General features: G+C 60.7%; 1 protein-coding gene across 1 annotated transcript; it reads right to left on the bottom strand.

The window, feature by feature from the left end:
- Positions 1-3,333: 3,333 nt before the first annotated feature.
- On the bottom strand, positions 3,334-12,622 carry LOC144720827 (G protein-activated inward rectifier potassium channel 1-like). Its single transcript, XM_078597900.1, has 3 exons — positions 11,636-12,622; positions 7,571-7,790; positions 3,334-5,800 (listed from the first exon to the last, which is right to left on the bottom strand). Exons 1-3 carry the CDS (start codon positions 12,323-12,325, stop codon positions 5,124-5,126), a joined length of 1,587 nt encoding a protein of 528 aa, XP_078454026.1. The 5' UTR covers positions 12,326-12,622; the 3' UTR covers positions 3,334-5,123.
- Between the last annotated feature and the right edge of the window lie 486 nt (positions 12,623-13,108).

Here is a 13,108-nt window from a genome sequence, read left to right as displayed (position 1 = left end):
GCCCTGCCCACGGGAATCCATCGCGCCCTCGGCACCAAAGACACTCACAGGCCTCGCGAGCCCGAGCAGCTCTGCGGGACGGGACGGGGGGCGGGGGGGGGGGGCACCCGCGCCAGGCATCTCATCCGGAATGGTCCGGAACGTTTTTCCGGGAATTGTGGCACGCGACGTCCATCTCGACTCGCTCTGAACTCGCGACGCGCATTCTGAACTCATGGGATTCATAGGAATGTTGGGCACGATAATATCACGGACGGATTGGCGCGCACCGTACGCTCGAGTGGTAGCGCCCAACGCCGGCGACCCAGTCACTCCAAAGCCAACGCCGAGAGCCCCCGCGGACATCGCAGCAGAGCCCCCGCGGACATCGAGAGAGCGATGACGCGCGGTTCTCACCCGATGGAGGGGACGTCAGGTTGCGGCTGCTGCTCGAGGCGACGTGTCTCCCCGCTGTTGCGCGTTTACAGTCACGGCGGGCGAGCGGGGACCGACACGAGCGGGCGACGCTCACAGCCGCCGAGAGCCGCTTCGGGTGACAGCTCCCGCAGAGGCAATCGATGTTCCGTGGGAATATTTCGCGGGAGGAAAAAAAAAATCGAGCGGGAGAATTAAAACCTCGCCGCGAGTTTGCTCAGAGGCGGCGAACGAATCAGTGACCGTAATAGAGGTTCCTCGGGTTAGATCGCGTAAAATATAAATGCGTCATTAAACCGCGCCACCGTCTGAGCACAAAGCAATGAGTAAGGGTTGTCACTTGAACAAAACCTACCAATGAACCGCGAGTTCAGCACACCGGTTGTGTGTTTGGAGAGTAAACCCGCGACAACATTTACAAGTCGAGTACCGTGGCGTTTCGCCGGTAATTCAACAACAACAACAACAACAACAACCAGGTTCGTCAGGCGACAGCCAGGAATGTGGAGAGATTCTCCTCCCGTGTCGCTCTGACATCGTTGACCTCAGCCACACGGTCGCTATGAAGGCGCAGCTGCCTGGACGCGACTTGCGGCGGTCAATGAACAACATCAGAGACCGTCCGGCTGTGTGACTGACTCTGTCCGGCTGTGTGACTGTCCGGCGTGTGAGTGACTCTGTCCTTCCTGCTGTATATAAATGGGTCCATCACAGATCGTAGATGGGAGGAGGAGGAGGCGCCAGGTTGCGTGCGTGCCTCTCTGTGTGCTCGACCTTGCCCAGTCCCAACATTTGAGACAGCGCAGTCGACACGGCCATGGAAGCGGCACATTAAAACGGGCATCAATCACGCGGCAACGAGACAAATAGGGGCCCTGTCCAACGCGAGCTTTAACATTCGTTCGCTGGAGAATACAAACGTCAACATCATTGAGTGAAGTCGCTCCTTCCTGTGTTCCCGAACACGCCGCTTACGGCTGCGACACGAGAGGCCTCGTTGGAAGTCACTTAGACGTCATTCTGTCTCATCAACGACGCTGCGAGTTGGAGCTCCGCAGCTGTGGGTTGTTCAGAGTCGCGTGCAGCTGCGAGATAAGAGCGCTTTTGTCTGGCCAGCTCGTGGCTCCACTATACGAGGAGAGATTTAGCCGACCCCCCATGCTGGCAACAGCGCAACCCGAACTTTTGCCCGGCGGTCGATGCCAGCCGCATTGAGCTCTACCAATTGTGCCCCCATGCGACCCTGAATACAGCAAAAACTGCGCGACCTCGACAACTCCTGAAGCCCTCTTGCCGACACCGGCGGCAGACCTCGACATTGGCGTTCGGCTCGTGGACGCACAGCCGCTGCCACCACGCGCACGGCGCCACCTCGACAGCCGCTATCCTCAACGGAGGCACGAACGCAGCCCTCGCTTGTTCCTTCAACCCGCGTGTCGCCCGCCCGCCCGCACGACCAGCCTCTTCTACTCCCTAACTCCCTCACTCCGCTCGTCGTTATTTTCCAAGGCACGCGGCGCGACCTCATCAAAGGCCCTTTTGACTTCAATCTCAATCTCTAATCCGTCTGGGGGTCTCACGCGCGCCGCTCCGCGCGCACGAACCCCTCGCGCCCAGCCCCCCCGCCCCTTCCCCCCTCTCTCTGTTGAAAAATTAACGACTCCGGGGGTGGGGGGGGGGGGTGAAGCCAACTGTGATGACGCCTAACATCCACTCGCCACGCATGCACGGAGAGTCACGGCCAGATAGATCACGCGAACTAGCAACCTCGCTCGCTCTCTCTCTCTCGCTCTCACCGCGTTCGTCATTGGCTCTGCCTTGCAACAGGTAAAGGCGTAGTCTTGCAATTGCCTTGCTCACGACACTGCTGGCGGAAGGATCCCTGCTATCGGGGGAGGTCTGGGGAGAGCCCTCTGGATGGTATATTGGCCAACTGCTCCACGCTCACCAGACGCATTACCCCACAGCACACGCGACCTACCACCTCCTGGAGAAGATTCCAGGCATGTTGTTGACAATGATGGCGAATACGCTATTAACATTACACTTGTTATCATGTAACAGTGTAGTCGTATCCGTTATTTTTTTCATTGAAAACGATAGTCCCATGTAGGTGTCAACATTTCATTGAAGCACCCTGTATGGGTCAAACGACCTCCACGATTGACACGGCTCGAGGACACATTCATGGGACAGTGGCTTTACAATAGGGTACCGGTGTTGTCATCACTCCTACACTCCAAGGCTACAGCACGAGGCGATATTCCAGATCAGTGTTCTTCACAATTTCCAGAGGTGGTGGGGGGGGAGTACTTTCGCCGATAAGACTTCAGCAGCGTGAGGGCCTCCACCCCGCCTGCAAGGGGCCGCTGTCACCATCTGTGTCCCGTCGGGGCTCGCGCGCCAGGGGCCGCAGTGAAGGCCACCAGCTCCCCGCCAGTGTCCCGCTCTGCGCCAGATGACCGTGGGCCAGCAGACGACGCGGAGAGAAGCTCCGTCGCGACCTCCCCCACGCGTGCCCGGGATGACAACCCCGGGGATCCCGACCGCGAAGGCGGCGTGTGCCGCGCGGAGCTCCACGTCTCGACGCAAGCTCGTGGCAGGGAGATTACAGATGACAGACGCGCGCAGGCGTTGTGTTCTGGGGTGAAGGACGGGAGCGGAGGGGCGGGGGAGGATACGCATAGGGGGGAGGGGGTGCGGGGGATTTCCCGGTGGCCACGGACGATTCAGCCTATCGGCTATTCAGCTGTCATCAATTTGGGGGTCGCGTTTTTTTATCTTCAGTGTCTCGTCCGTGTCGACTCCACAGTTTGAGTGTCGTCCGTCTCGTTTGGTCGTCTCGAGCGCAGCGATCGATTTGTGACCTGCCCAGACGCGGCGCCGCCGCTCAGACATCAACCACAGCCAGAAGCCCCCTTAGCAAAACTATTCATTTGATTTTATTCGTATTTAAAAACAAGAATGTGCGCAATAACTCCCCCCCCTGGGTGATGATGGCAAGCCACAGGCGAAACTTTGGACTCGTGACCAATTTAAAAACACAAAGTCCAACACCCCCCGCCCGCCCGCCCTCCCAAAGAACAACGCGAGACGCCACCACAAGCTCCGCGATGTCGACATTTCGCATCGAGTCGACAAAGAGCCGCGCTTTGCAAAAACTCGCAGCACCCGCGGAACCAGCTGCCGGTCGCGGCCACGGCGCCGTCCTCTGTGCAACGGTGGCGCGGGTTCGCGGCAGCCTCGACGAATTGACGGGCGGAGCGGGGGGGGGGGGGTAAACGCGACGCGATACGAGGCGACAGCGTGGGGTTGACGCGACACGACAGAGACAGAGAGACAGAGAGAGACATAGAGAGAGACAGAGAGACATAGAGACAGAGAGAGAGAGACAGAGAGACAGAGAGGCGCTGGGGCGATAAGAGGAGGGGGGGTGGGTAGAAGCTGCGGCCGCTCGGAGCTGGATGCGAGCGGACGGGGTGCGGCTCGAACGGGACGCGGCAAGGTGCGTGGCTGCCACGGGGATTCGTTTCTCGTTCAGTTGGTTTTGCGGGTCGCTGTTAAGACTTGAATAGGGCACGGGACTAGTAGCGGGACTAGTAGCGGGAGGTACAGCGGACGTGGTGTGCCGGGAGCGGATACAGGTAAAGAATCGCGGATGCTCAATTAAATCATGGCTGTTGCCGCCTTCATCCCCCTACTCCACCTGCTCTTCCCTCCTCCTTCGACATCTAGGTGCTCGGCGAGAAACGCACTCCACGTGGCACAGAGAAGACCCCGACGCGCGAGAGTGGCACGTGATCTGACACGCGGCGTGATGGGACCCGTAGCCCTGCCTGGTGGCGCCGCGGTCTCTCTCGTGCACGGGACACGGGAGGACAGTGCAGAGCAGCGCATTGCGTGGTGGGATAAGAGAGGTCGCCAGGAAGGATCCGGAGACGTCGGTCTGCGGGACGTTCTGTGAATGACGCACACAGCTCCGCGGGAGATGAGAAGGAGACACTCCGCGCCGACGGAACTATCGGAATAAAATGAAAGAAAATAAATACGAAAGACAAAACTTGCGTGTTTTTTTGGGAGGGAGGGTTTTCAATGGAGAACGACACTCGACTCGGATCGCACCGCGCGCAACAAAGGAAGCGGAACTGATTTGCGGGCGCCTGTGGTGATGGGGATCGATCGCTGCATGGTAGCGAATACAACGGCATTGGCCACAGCCGGCAGCCGTCCTCACCGCAAGAGGCCTGAGCACCTGGGCGGCGGGGTGGGTGGGGGGCTCCCTCTGTTCCCCACTCGCGATGATGATCGAGGCCGCACGCAGACCCTGCACGGCGCTCTTCTGCTTCACGCTCTCCCTCCCGGCGACACAGGATGGACGGGGGGGGGGCATCCTCATCCCCCCGCTGTCTCTTTTTATTGCGGGAGCCATTTGCTGATCGCTCCCCCCCTCCTCTCAATCACGTAATGCCCTCCCACCGCCATCCCCGCCATGGCCACCCGCGTCAACAATCTCACGATTTCAAAAACCGTTATGGCCACTCAACCTCCCATCGTTTTCTAGGAACACGCAGACTCAGTCCGGCCGTTCACGAATCGTCGCGGATCTATTCACGCGGACGGATCTCGCGCCGGTCCGCGGGCAATCTCGGTCCGTGCCCTGCGATCGCCCCGCACCTCGAGTCTCCCGCGCGGGGCCGGCGGGCGCCGTCTCAGCAGCCGTTCATCTTGCGCAGCTTGGCCGGCAGGGTGTCCGCTGCCGAGGGCAGCAGCTGCGACCTCTGCTGCTGCGGCTGCTGCTGCTGCTGCCCACGGGACTCGTATTGCGACTTGCACGGGGACAGGGGGAACACGTCCTCGGGTAGCGACCCGGCGCCCCAGCACGCGGCGGGCCCCGCGGCGGCCACGGGCGACCTCGCCTGCGCCAGGTCCCCCGCGCTCATGCTGCCCATGACCCCGTTGACCCGGCTGCGCGCCGCGCACGACGGCGGCCGAGAGCCCGGGCCACCGCCGATTTTACGCAGTTTGGCGGGCAGTTGATCCTCGGGCCCGGAGCGTGCGGCCGCGGGGTGCGGGCCCCCCCACGATCTCCCCGAGACGGCGTCGACCGCGCACTCATTCCTTCGGCCGGGGGAGAGGGCCGGGAGGGAGCGCGGGGAGAGCGGGGAGCAGAGGTCGCGGGACGCGGCGAACGCCGACTCGAGGGACGAGGCGAAGCGTTCCTCCTGCTCGCGAACGCTGGAGGCGGGCGTGGGGACCTCGAAGGTGGCGTGGAACTGCGAATAGTCGACTCGGAAGAAGCCGTCCTCGAGTGACATCACGGGCAGGAAGCGGTGTCCCCAGAGCACCTCGTCCTCCGTGTACGAGGTGCGCGCCTGGCACGTCATCCCTGCGCACGCGGGAGGTCGGGGGGTCACGGTGAGCCTCCTACGCATAACGAATTGAATAGTTTGTTTCTAACCCCCACTCAGTCTCTCTCTCGTGTTCTCTATCCAAGGTCACATCCCTCCCTCTATGCCAAGCGATCCCATAACCCTCCAACTCCCGCCACACCCGCGCTGTTTCTAGGACTTTCTGGAGCCCCAACTTCCCCCGCTTCCACCATTCTGGATGAGAGGCGGCTGCCGCCGTGTCTTACGCGATCTTAGTGTCACGGATCAATGCGGTGGTTGCCGATGACGAACAATGCGCGTGTTCCACCGCTCCCGCAAACGTCTCTCCTCTTGCTGTTATAACTCCCGGGGCTGCGTGGCGGGCAGCGGAGAGCCGTGAATCAACTACGTTTCATTGATTGTACTGCAACGTCTATGTCCCCCCACCCACGTGGACGCCTTCAGCAAAACCGCACTGATGCGCGTGCCGTGCCGGCCGTCGCAGGTGCCCGCCAACAGCAACGGCTCTCCCAACAGTCTGCTCAGGCTATAAGAGGTGGGTGGGGGATCTTTGTTGATGATCTCTCTCTGTGTGTGTGCGAGTGACGTGTTGCACCCCGCCTCTCGGCTGCTGTCATTCCACTTCATTAAAATGCGCAGATCGGCGCTGCTGCTGTTACGAGCGGGACGCTGTGATGAAGCAATCGCTGCCGCGTGACCACTGATGATGACGCTGCTACGTGACCACTGATGATGGCACATATCTAACAGGCGTCGTCAGGGTCGGGATCGAACAGACGACCTCCTGCACACCAGGCGAGGTAGTTAACATCTCCCCACCTCGGACGCATGTCCCGGGGTGGTCGCTCTTGCAAACGAGACTCATCCTGGTCTCTCTGAGTCCTCGTCGCCTCGTTACACAACATCGACCTGGAACCCGCGACGGTCTCATCCCCCGGCCCCCTCCCCCCGCCTTCCTGCCCGACGCACGCCGTGCGAGTCGGTCCGCGCGGGCAGCTGCCGATCGCTCGGCGCGGCAACGCCAAACGACTCAGCGACGAGCGTCCGCGGGGCTGACGACTCGAGATCGCCTCGGCAAAGCTGATCTCGACGCCGACCCAGGGCGCCGATATCAGAACGAAGCGTTCGTGGTCGGGTCTATAAAACGCGCCTCTTTGGCGCCCGATTAGTGCGGCCCAAGATGCTTTCGACGACGGACAGATCGTCGCGTGTCGGAGCCGGAGACCTCGTGTGGGCCGCGTGACTGCCCTCTCTTCTCACTCCTCTGCAGTGAGAAGAGAGGTTCGCGGTACGAGCCCAGTGGTCGCCCTGGGCAACACGGGGGTATTATTGCTCACACGCATACACTGTCGGCTTCACAGTAGACGTTAAAGATCTCGTGAGAGTTTTTATTTTATTTTAAAAAGTTAAGGGCGAGGCCACGTCTCGCTCCCAAATATGCAAACCGTTGAAAGTTGCTTGAAAGGTTACCTAATTGGACAATCACGTTATTTGGCGATACTGCTGTGCTACGAAGAAGGCCCATGGCTCGAAACGTCGCCTATTGTTTGCTTCCCTTGAAGGCCACACATTGTTGTAGTGGAGCTCGTCGGCTCGACCCATATTCGCAACAACAACAATAACAACAGCGGCAGCGGCTGCCATGAACCCCCTTCTGCGACACGCACAGCAGCGCCTGGCTTCGCGACCACCTTCACGCTAACAGGAACGGCGCGAGCACAAGAATGCACTCGCGCTCTGCATTGCCTCGGGGCTCCCCACCGCACCCGTGGTCTCCACGATGCCCTCCAGGATGACCACGATCTCGAACTGCTCGCTCTGCTGCAGGGCGCGCTTCGACAGCTCGAAGAAGGGGCTCTTGCTGTTGACCACGTGGCAGATGGTGAGCGGCGACACGAGGAACAGCTGATCGGCGCCCGTGCCGAAGCCCACGTCCAGGTCCAGCTGATCGAGTGGCAGGAACTCTCCCTCGGCCGTCTGGCGGGACTGCGGGGTGGGTGGGGGGAGAAGGGGATTAGAGAGGACGAAGCTATGATGGGAGGGGGGGGGGGTGTAAGGGGGACAGCGGGAGCGAGGGGGGTCGCCAGGGACAGAAACGGAGACGCTGAGAGAGGCCGAGGGGACAGGGGCGTCGTATTCAGGGAGTCTCCCACGCCACTCGCCACTGATGTTAGCCGTGCCTGGGAATCGAACTCAAGTCGCCGGGTCCATAGCCGTGTTGTTCTCTCCACCGCGCCAGCAGTCCACCCCGTCGTCTGCTGCGCGCACGTGTGTGCGTGTGTGTGTGTGCGTGCGCGTGCGCGCGTGTGTGCGTGCGTGTGTGCGCGTGTGTGCGTGTGTGTGCGTGCGCGTGTGCGCGTGTGTGCGTGCGTGTGTGCGCGTGTGTGCGTGTGTGCGCGTGTGCGCGTGCGTGCGCGTGCGCGCGTGTGTGCGTGCGTGCGCGCGTGTGTGCGTGTGTGCGCTTGTGTGCGTGTGTGCGCGTGTGTGCGTGCGTGCGTGTGTGCGCGTGTGTGTGTGCGTGCGCGTGTGCGCGCGTGTGTGTGCGTGTGTGCGCGTGTGTGCGCGTGTGTGTGCGCGCTCTGTCTCTGTGACCGCGCGTGTACACAAGTCGCAAGTCTATTAACCGCTGCGCGCGGGACGTGGTCGCGTGCGGGGTCTCCCCCCCTCACCCCCACCCTTCCCCCCCACCCCTCCCCCCGAGGGTTTCGGGCTATCGAAGTCGCTAACGAGGCTCATCCATCACTGCCACGCGCGCGATCCTCCCATTCCGCTCAATTATCGCCTCCATTCTGCCACGCGCTTATGACGGGGACGCGGATACGGCCGGGCAGGCGTTGTCGCTGCGGCAATGGGGAGGGCGGGCTGCTTGTGGAGGGAGGCTGATTGCGATGTCTGCCGGTGTGCGGGAAAGCGGGCGGCGGGAGGCACGGGCCGAGCCGTGCTGTTGTGATTACCGAGGGCTCTCGATATGCGCCACCAGCCCGCGGCTGTCCTCGGGGGAAATCAGTGGACTCGGGGGCGACTCCGTGGGTCTGTATGGACGACAGAGCCTCGCTCGCTTCGGCTGATTGTGATTTTGGAATCATTTCGCCTTTCGGCGCCGGCCTTTAGGGCGCCGAGGATTAGCGGGGAGAGAGGGGGGAGGGGGCGCCACGGGCGAGGGGTACACCCACACGCAGGTCTCACCAAGCAGTGATTATTCGGCAATTATATAGAGACTAGAGACTTAAGTTGCGACACGTGGAGGGTGCCACGCGGCTTGCGGTGATGCGGGGAGTCGACGAGTCATATCAACAGCGTTGATGATATTACTGGTTCTTTCGGTAAAGTCACGTAGATAAAAAGTATAATAAAACTAAATAAATAATTACAATAAAAAATAAAAGCCAAAAACCACGACGTTTCGATCGCAACACAAGCGGTCTTCATCCAGCGGAGAGAAAAAAAAGTCGTGTTTTTTTTGCTTAATTTTTTTTTTTACATTTATTTTTTATTTTAATTTAATTTAATTTTTCTATCTACGTGACTTTACCGAAAGAACCAAGAATATGAATTCCTGCAGTCACGAAAGTTTTAAGCATTGATGATGAACCCTTTAATATTTTTTTTGCCAGCGGGGTTAGGGGTGGCAGTCGAATGGATGAAAAAAGTACACGTCTACGAATAATTAAATTCACAAGTAAACTTGTTGGGTCAAGCGCTGTTAGCAAGCACCTATTAAAGTTGGCAAATACTCGCAAGCATGCACGGAATCACATGAGGAGCAACTCACGTACACACGTGCATCGCACGCTTGCGCGTACGAGACCGCGCGTGCACACGTGGGAGACACGTGGGACACCGCGTGGACACCGCGTGGAGGCGCGTGCACACGTGGGAGACACGTGGGACACCGCGTGGAGGTGCGTGCACACGTGGGAGACACGTGGGAGACACGTGGGAGACACGTGGGAGACACGTGGGAGACACGTGGGAGACACGTGTGGGAGACACGTGTGGGAGACACGTGTGGGAGACACGTGTGGGAGACACGTGTGGGAGACACGTGTGGGAGACACGTGTGGGAGACACGTGTGGGAGACACGTGTGGGAGACACGTGTGGGAGACACGTGTGGGAGACACGTGTGGGAGACACGTGTGGGAGACACGTGTGGGAGACACGTGTGGGAGACACGTGTGGGAGACACGTGTGGGAGACACGTGTGTGGGACACCGCGTGGACACCGCGTGGAGGCGCGTGCACACGCGGACACGCAAGAACGCACTCAGACCTCAAGCGCAGCGATTCCGTATTTCGTACCCAAGTGCGGCGTCAGACATGAGACGCCTTCTCCTCCGGCCGTTCCCCATCGTCTCTTCTCCTCCTTCTTCCCTCCTCTTTATCCTCCTCCCCGTGATGGATTTGGGGATCGGGGGACGCGCCGCGCTGAGCGAAGGCGCGCTCCGCCGCACGTGACGCGGGTCACCGTCCCGAGCGAGTCGTTTCAAAATTGAATCGAAATTGGCCTCTTTACGGCGATGAACTGGGCCCATTCATCGCCGCATTAAACGCCTCGGACGCCGAGCGGCATTGTCTACCAGCTGCTCTCGTAATGCCCTCGCCGGATTCGCGTGGCTTCATCTGTGAGATCGGTACGCGGCGATGAGAGATAGCCACGGGCCGAATTCCTCCCAACACGCTCAGAATACCCAGTACTATTTCTCGTGAAGAGTAGGCAGCGTGACACCATGTCATGATGATGACTATCATCATCATCATCACCATCATCACCGTGATTATAATCACAATTCTCGATTCTCTTTTACCGCTTGAGAATGAATGGGAGAGGCGGCCAGAATGGGCTCGGCACGAGCCACTGTGGAGCCACGCAACCGCGCTCATTTCATAGCCGAATGCAACTCTGCATTCAAATGTAATAACAATACACGAGAGTACATTGACAGTACACGGCAGTACGTGACGGAGGGGGATGGAGGAAATGCGACGGGTACCAATGTGACGAGCCTGGCTCTGTGCTAACTTGTAAGAAGAGCAGTGACGTCGGTGACCCCTTCTCGCGACCCGACTCGCTCACCGCGCCGACTCGCTTCCGCGCCCCCGTCACTAAGCGCGCACCCAACGTCTCGCCAGGTCCGAGTTGAGCGAGTTTTGTTCGCAGCCAGTTCGTTTGCCTAAATGCTACGTAGGCAACTGGGAAGCTCGCAATGCAACGTGACGGTAGCTGCTGTGGTGGTTAATCAGGGAGAGGAACATGCGGTGGGCGAGGAGACGCGCGGTGTGAGAGGCGCGGGGTGAGAGGCGCGAGGTGCAGGGTAGAGGAGTGCAGGGTGCAGGGTGGAGGTGGCCGCGACAGCCATTGGAGTGGCATCCAAAGGTCGGCAACCGAGGGGAAGCGCTCGAGCCAGATGGCGATCGCGACATTGGGAGTGGTCATCGAAGGACGCGTGGACTTTGTGGCAATGTGCAGAGGTAAGGCTCGATGGCGGTTAAGGAGGCCGTTACATTCGAGCAGCCCTTTGTGGTCGGTGTCAACTTTAACGAAGCGCGCGTGATGGCATCAACATCGGCGTTGCGTCGGTGACCTCTTGACCTTCGCTCGCTCTGTGGACGCAGACTACAGGAGGCGTTAGGCGGGTGAGCAGGTGGGTAGCCACGCCACGCGAAGCTGCACTAAGCGATTAGCATGATGACCCAATTACCCACACCCCGTGAAAGCACAAGCATTTGTCTCTCCGCTCTAACACAGATTGGCTCGTCCCCCCCCCACCCTGATCCGGTCTCCCGAGCACCCCTGCCACCCCCCACACACCTCGCTCGCGTCCCTCTCACCTTGAGGAGTTTGCAGCGGATCTGCGCCGACACCATGTGACTCGTGCGCAGGTTGCCCACGCGGAACATGAGGCACAGCTGCCCGTCTCGCATCGACACGACCGCCGTCTCGCTGAACATGAGCGTCTCGGCGCGCTTCTTGGGCTGCGACATCTTCATGAACATGCAGCCCACGAGGAAGGCGTCCACGATGGAGCCGAGCAGCGACTGGAAGAGGAAGAGGACGATGCCCTCGGGGCACTTCTCCGTGATGTAGCGGAAGCCGTAGCCGATGGTCGCCTCCGTCTCGATGAAGAAGAGGAAGGCGGAAGGGAAGCTGTGCACGTTGGCCACGCACGGCACGTAGCCCTGCTCGTGGCCCAGCTCCAGGTCGCCGCGCACGTACGCGATGCCCCACCACAACGCTGCCATGACCAGCCACGCCACGGTGTAGGTGAGGATGAAGATGAACAGGTTCCAGCGCCACTTGAGGTCCACCAGCGTGGTGAAGATGTCCGACAGGTAGCGGAACGCCTCGCGGTTCACGTTCCCGTGCTGCACGTTGCAGCGGCCGTTCTTCTGCACGAAGCGCTGCCGCTTCTTGTTGGTGCCCAGGCGGAAGCCGTGCCCCGACGCGGCCGCCGTGCCGCCCACCACGCTGGCCACCACGCAGTACTCGTCCCCCTGCGGCTTCCTACGGAACGCGGACATCGCCTCGCCGACGAGAGCCGCGGCGCGCGAGCCCAGCGCTCCCTGACGCCGCTCGGGGCGCCCGCACCCCGTCTCTTCTCGGGCAGCACGGGGCCCCCCGGGGAAACTTATGCTGCTGAATGCGGTCGCACGGTACCGCGCCGCTCGCGGGTCGGGAGGCGCCGCATCGCGCTGAGATGCCGACGAGAGGAATGACGCGCGGCACGGCGACGAGCGAAGCGACGAACAATCCCCGCCCGGTCGCTGTGCCCCGATCGGCGCCTCCGAGTTCCGCGTCGGGCGCTCGCTGCTGCTGCTGCGGCTGCTGCTGCGTGCGAGCTGCCTCTGCCACGAGGGAGGGGAGCGCAGGGAGGATTGAGGGTGCCGAAGGAAGCAGGGGCGGCGGGGGGAGAGGGGGGGGGCAGGCGGTGGGAAGAGTGGGGCAGAGGGGGGCGGTGCCGGGAATGACGGGAAGTCTTGGGGGGCGGGGGGGGGGCAGGGGGCGGGTGGTGAGAGGGATGACGGCTCTCGCCTGGAGCCGAACGAAGTCACGCGGTGCGCCCTGATGGAAACACTATTCACATGTTTTGCAATTAACAGTAATAATTGCATTTTTGGCACAATAATTATGTCCCCGCGAAGTTATTAAGCGGAGTGCGATTTTATCGAATCACGGCTCCCCCGCCCGACTCCCGACCGCCCCCCCCCCCAATAAGTGAAGCTGCTGCTGCTGCTTCCCAGCCAGCAGCGGAACTGGGTGGTGGGCGACCCCGTCGATGAGATCGCGCTCTCGGGAAGACGAGC

Source organism: Lampetra planeri, chromosome 10, assembly GCF_965212315.1.
Source record: "Lampetra planeri chromosome 10, kcLamPlan1.2.h2, whole genome shotgun sequence".
Classification (NCBI taxonomy): domain Eukaryota; kingdom Metazoa; phylum Chordata; class Hyperoartia; order Petromyzontiformes; family Petromyzontidae; genus Lampetra; species Lampetra planeri.
Note: the sequence above shows the minus strand (reverse complement) of the source record. Positions and strands in the feature narration are given on the sequence as shown.

Coding starts and splice junctions, on each gene's coding strand:
- LOC144720827 (XM_078597900.1), bottom strand. CDS start 12,325: ATGTCCGCGTTCCGTAGGAAGCCGCAGGGGGACGAGTACTGCGTGGTG. Junction 7,791..11,635: donor TCCGCTGCAAACTCCTCAAG/GTGAGAGGGACG, acceptor CCCACCCCGCAG/TCCCGCCAGACGGCCGAGGG. Junction 5,801..7,570: donor GGGCATCGTGGAGACCACGG/GTGCGGTGGGGA, acceptor CCGCGTGCGCAG/GGATGACGTGCCAGGCGCGC.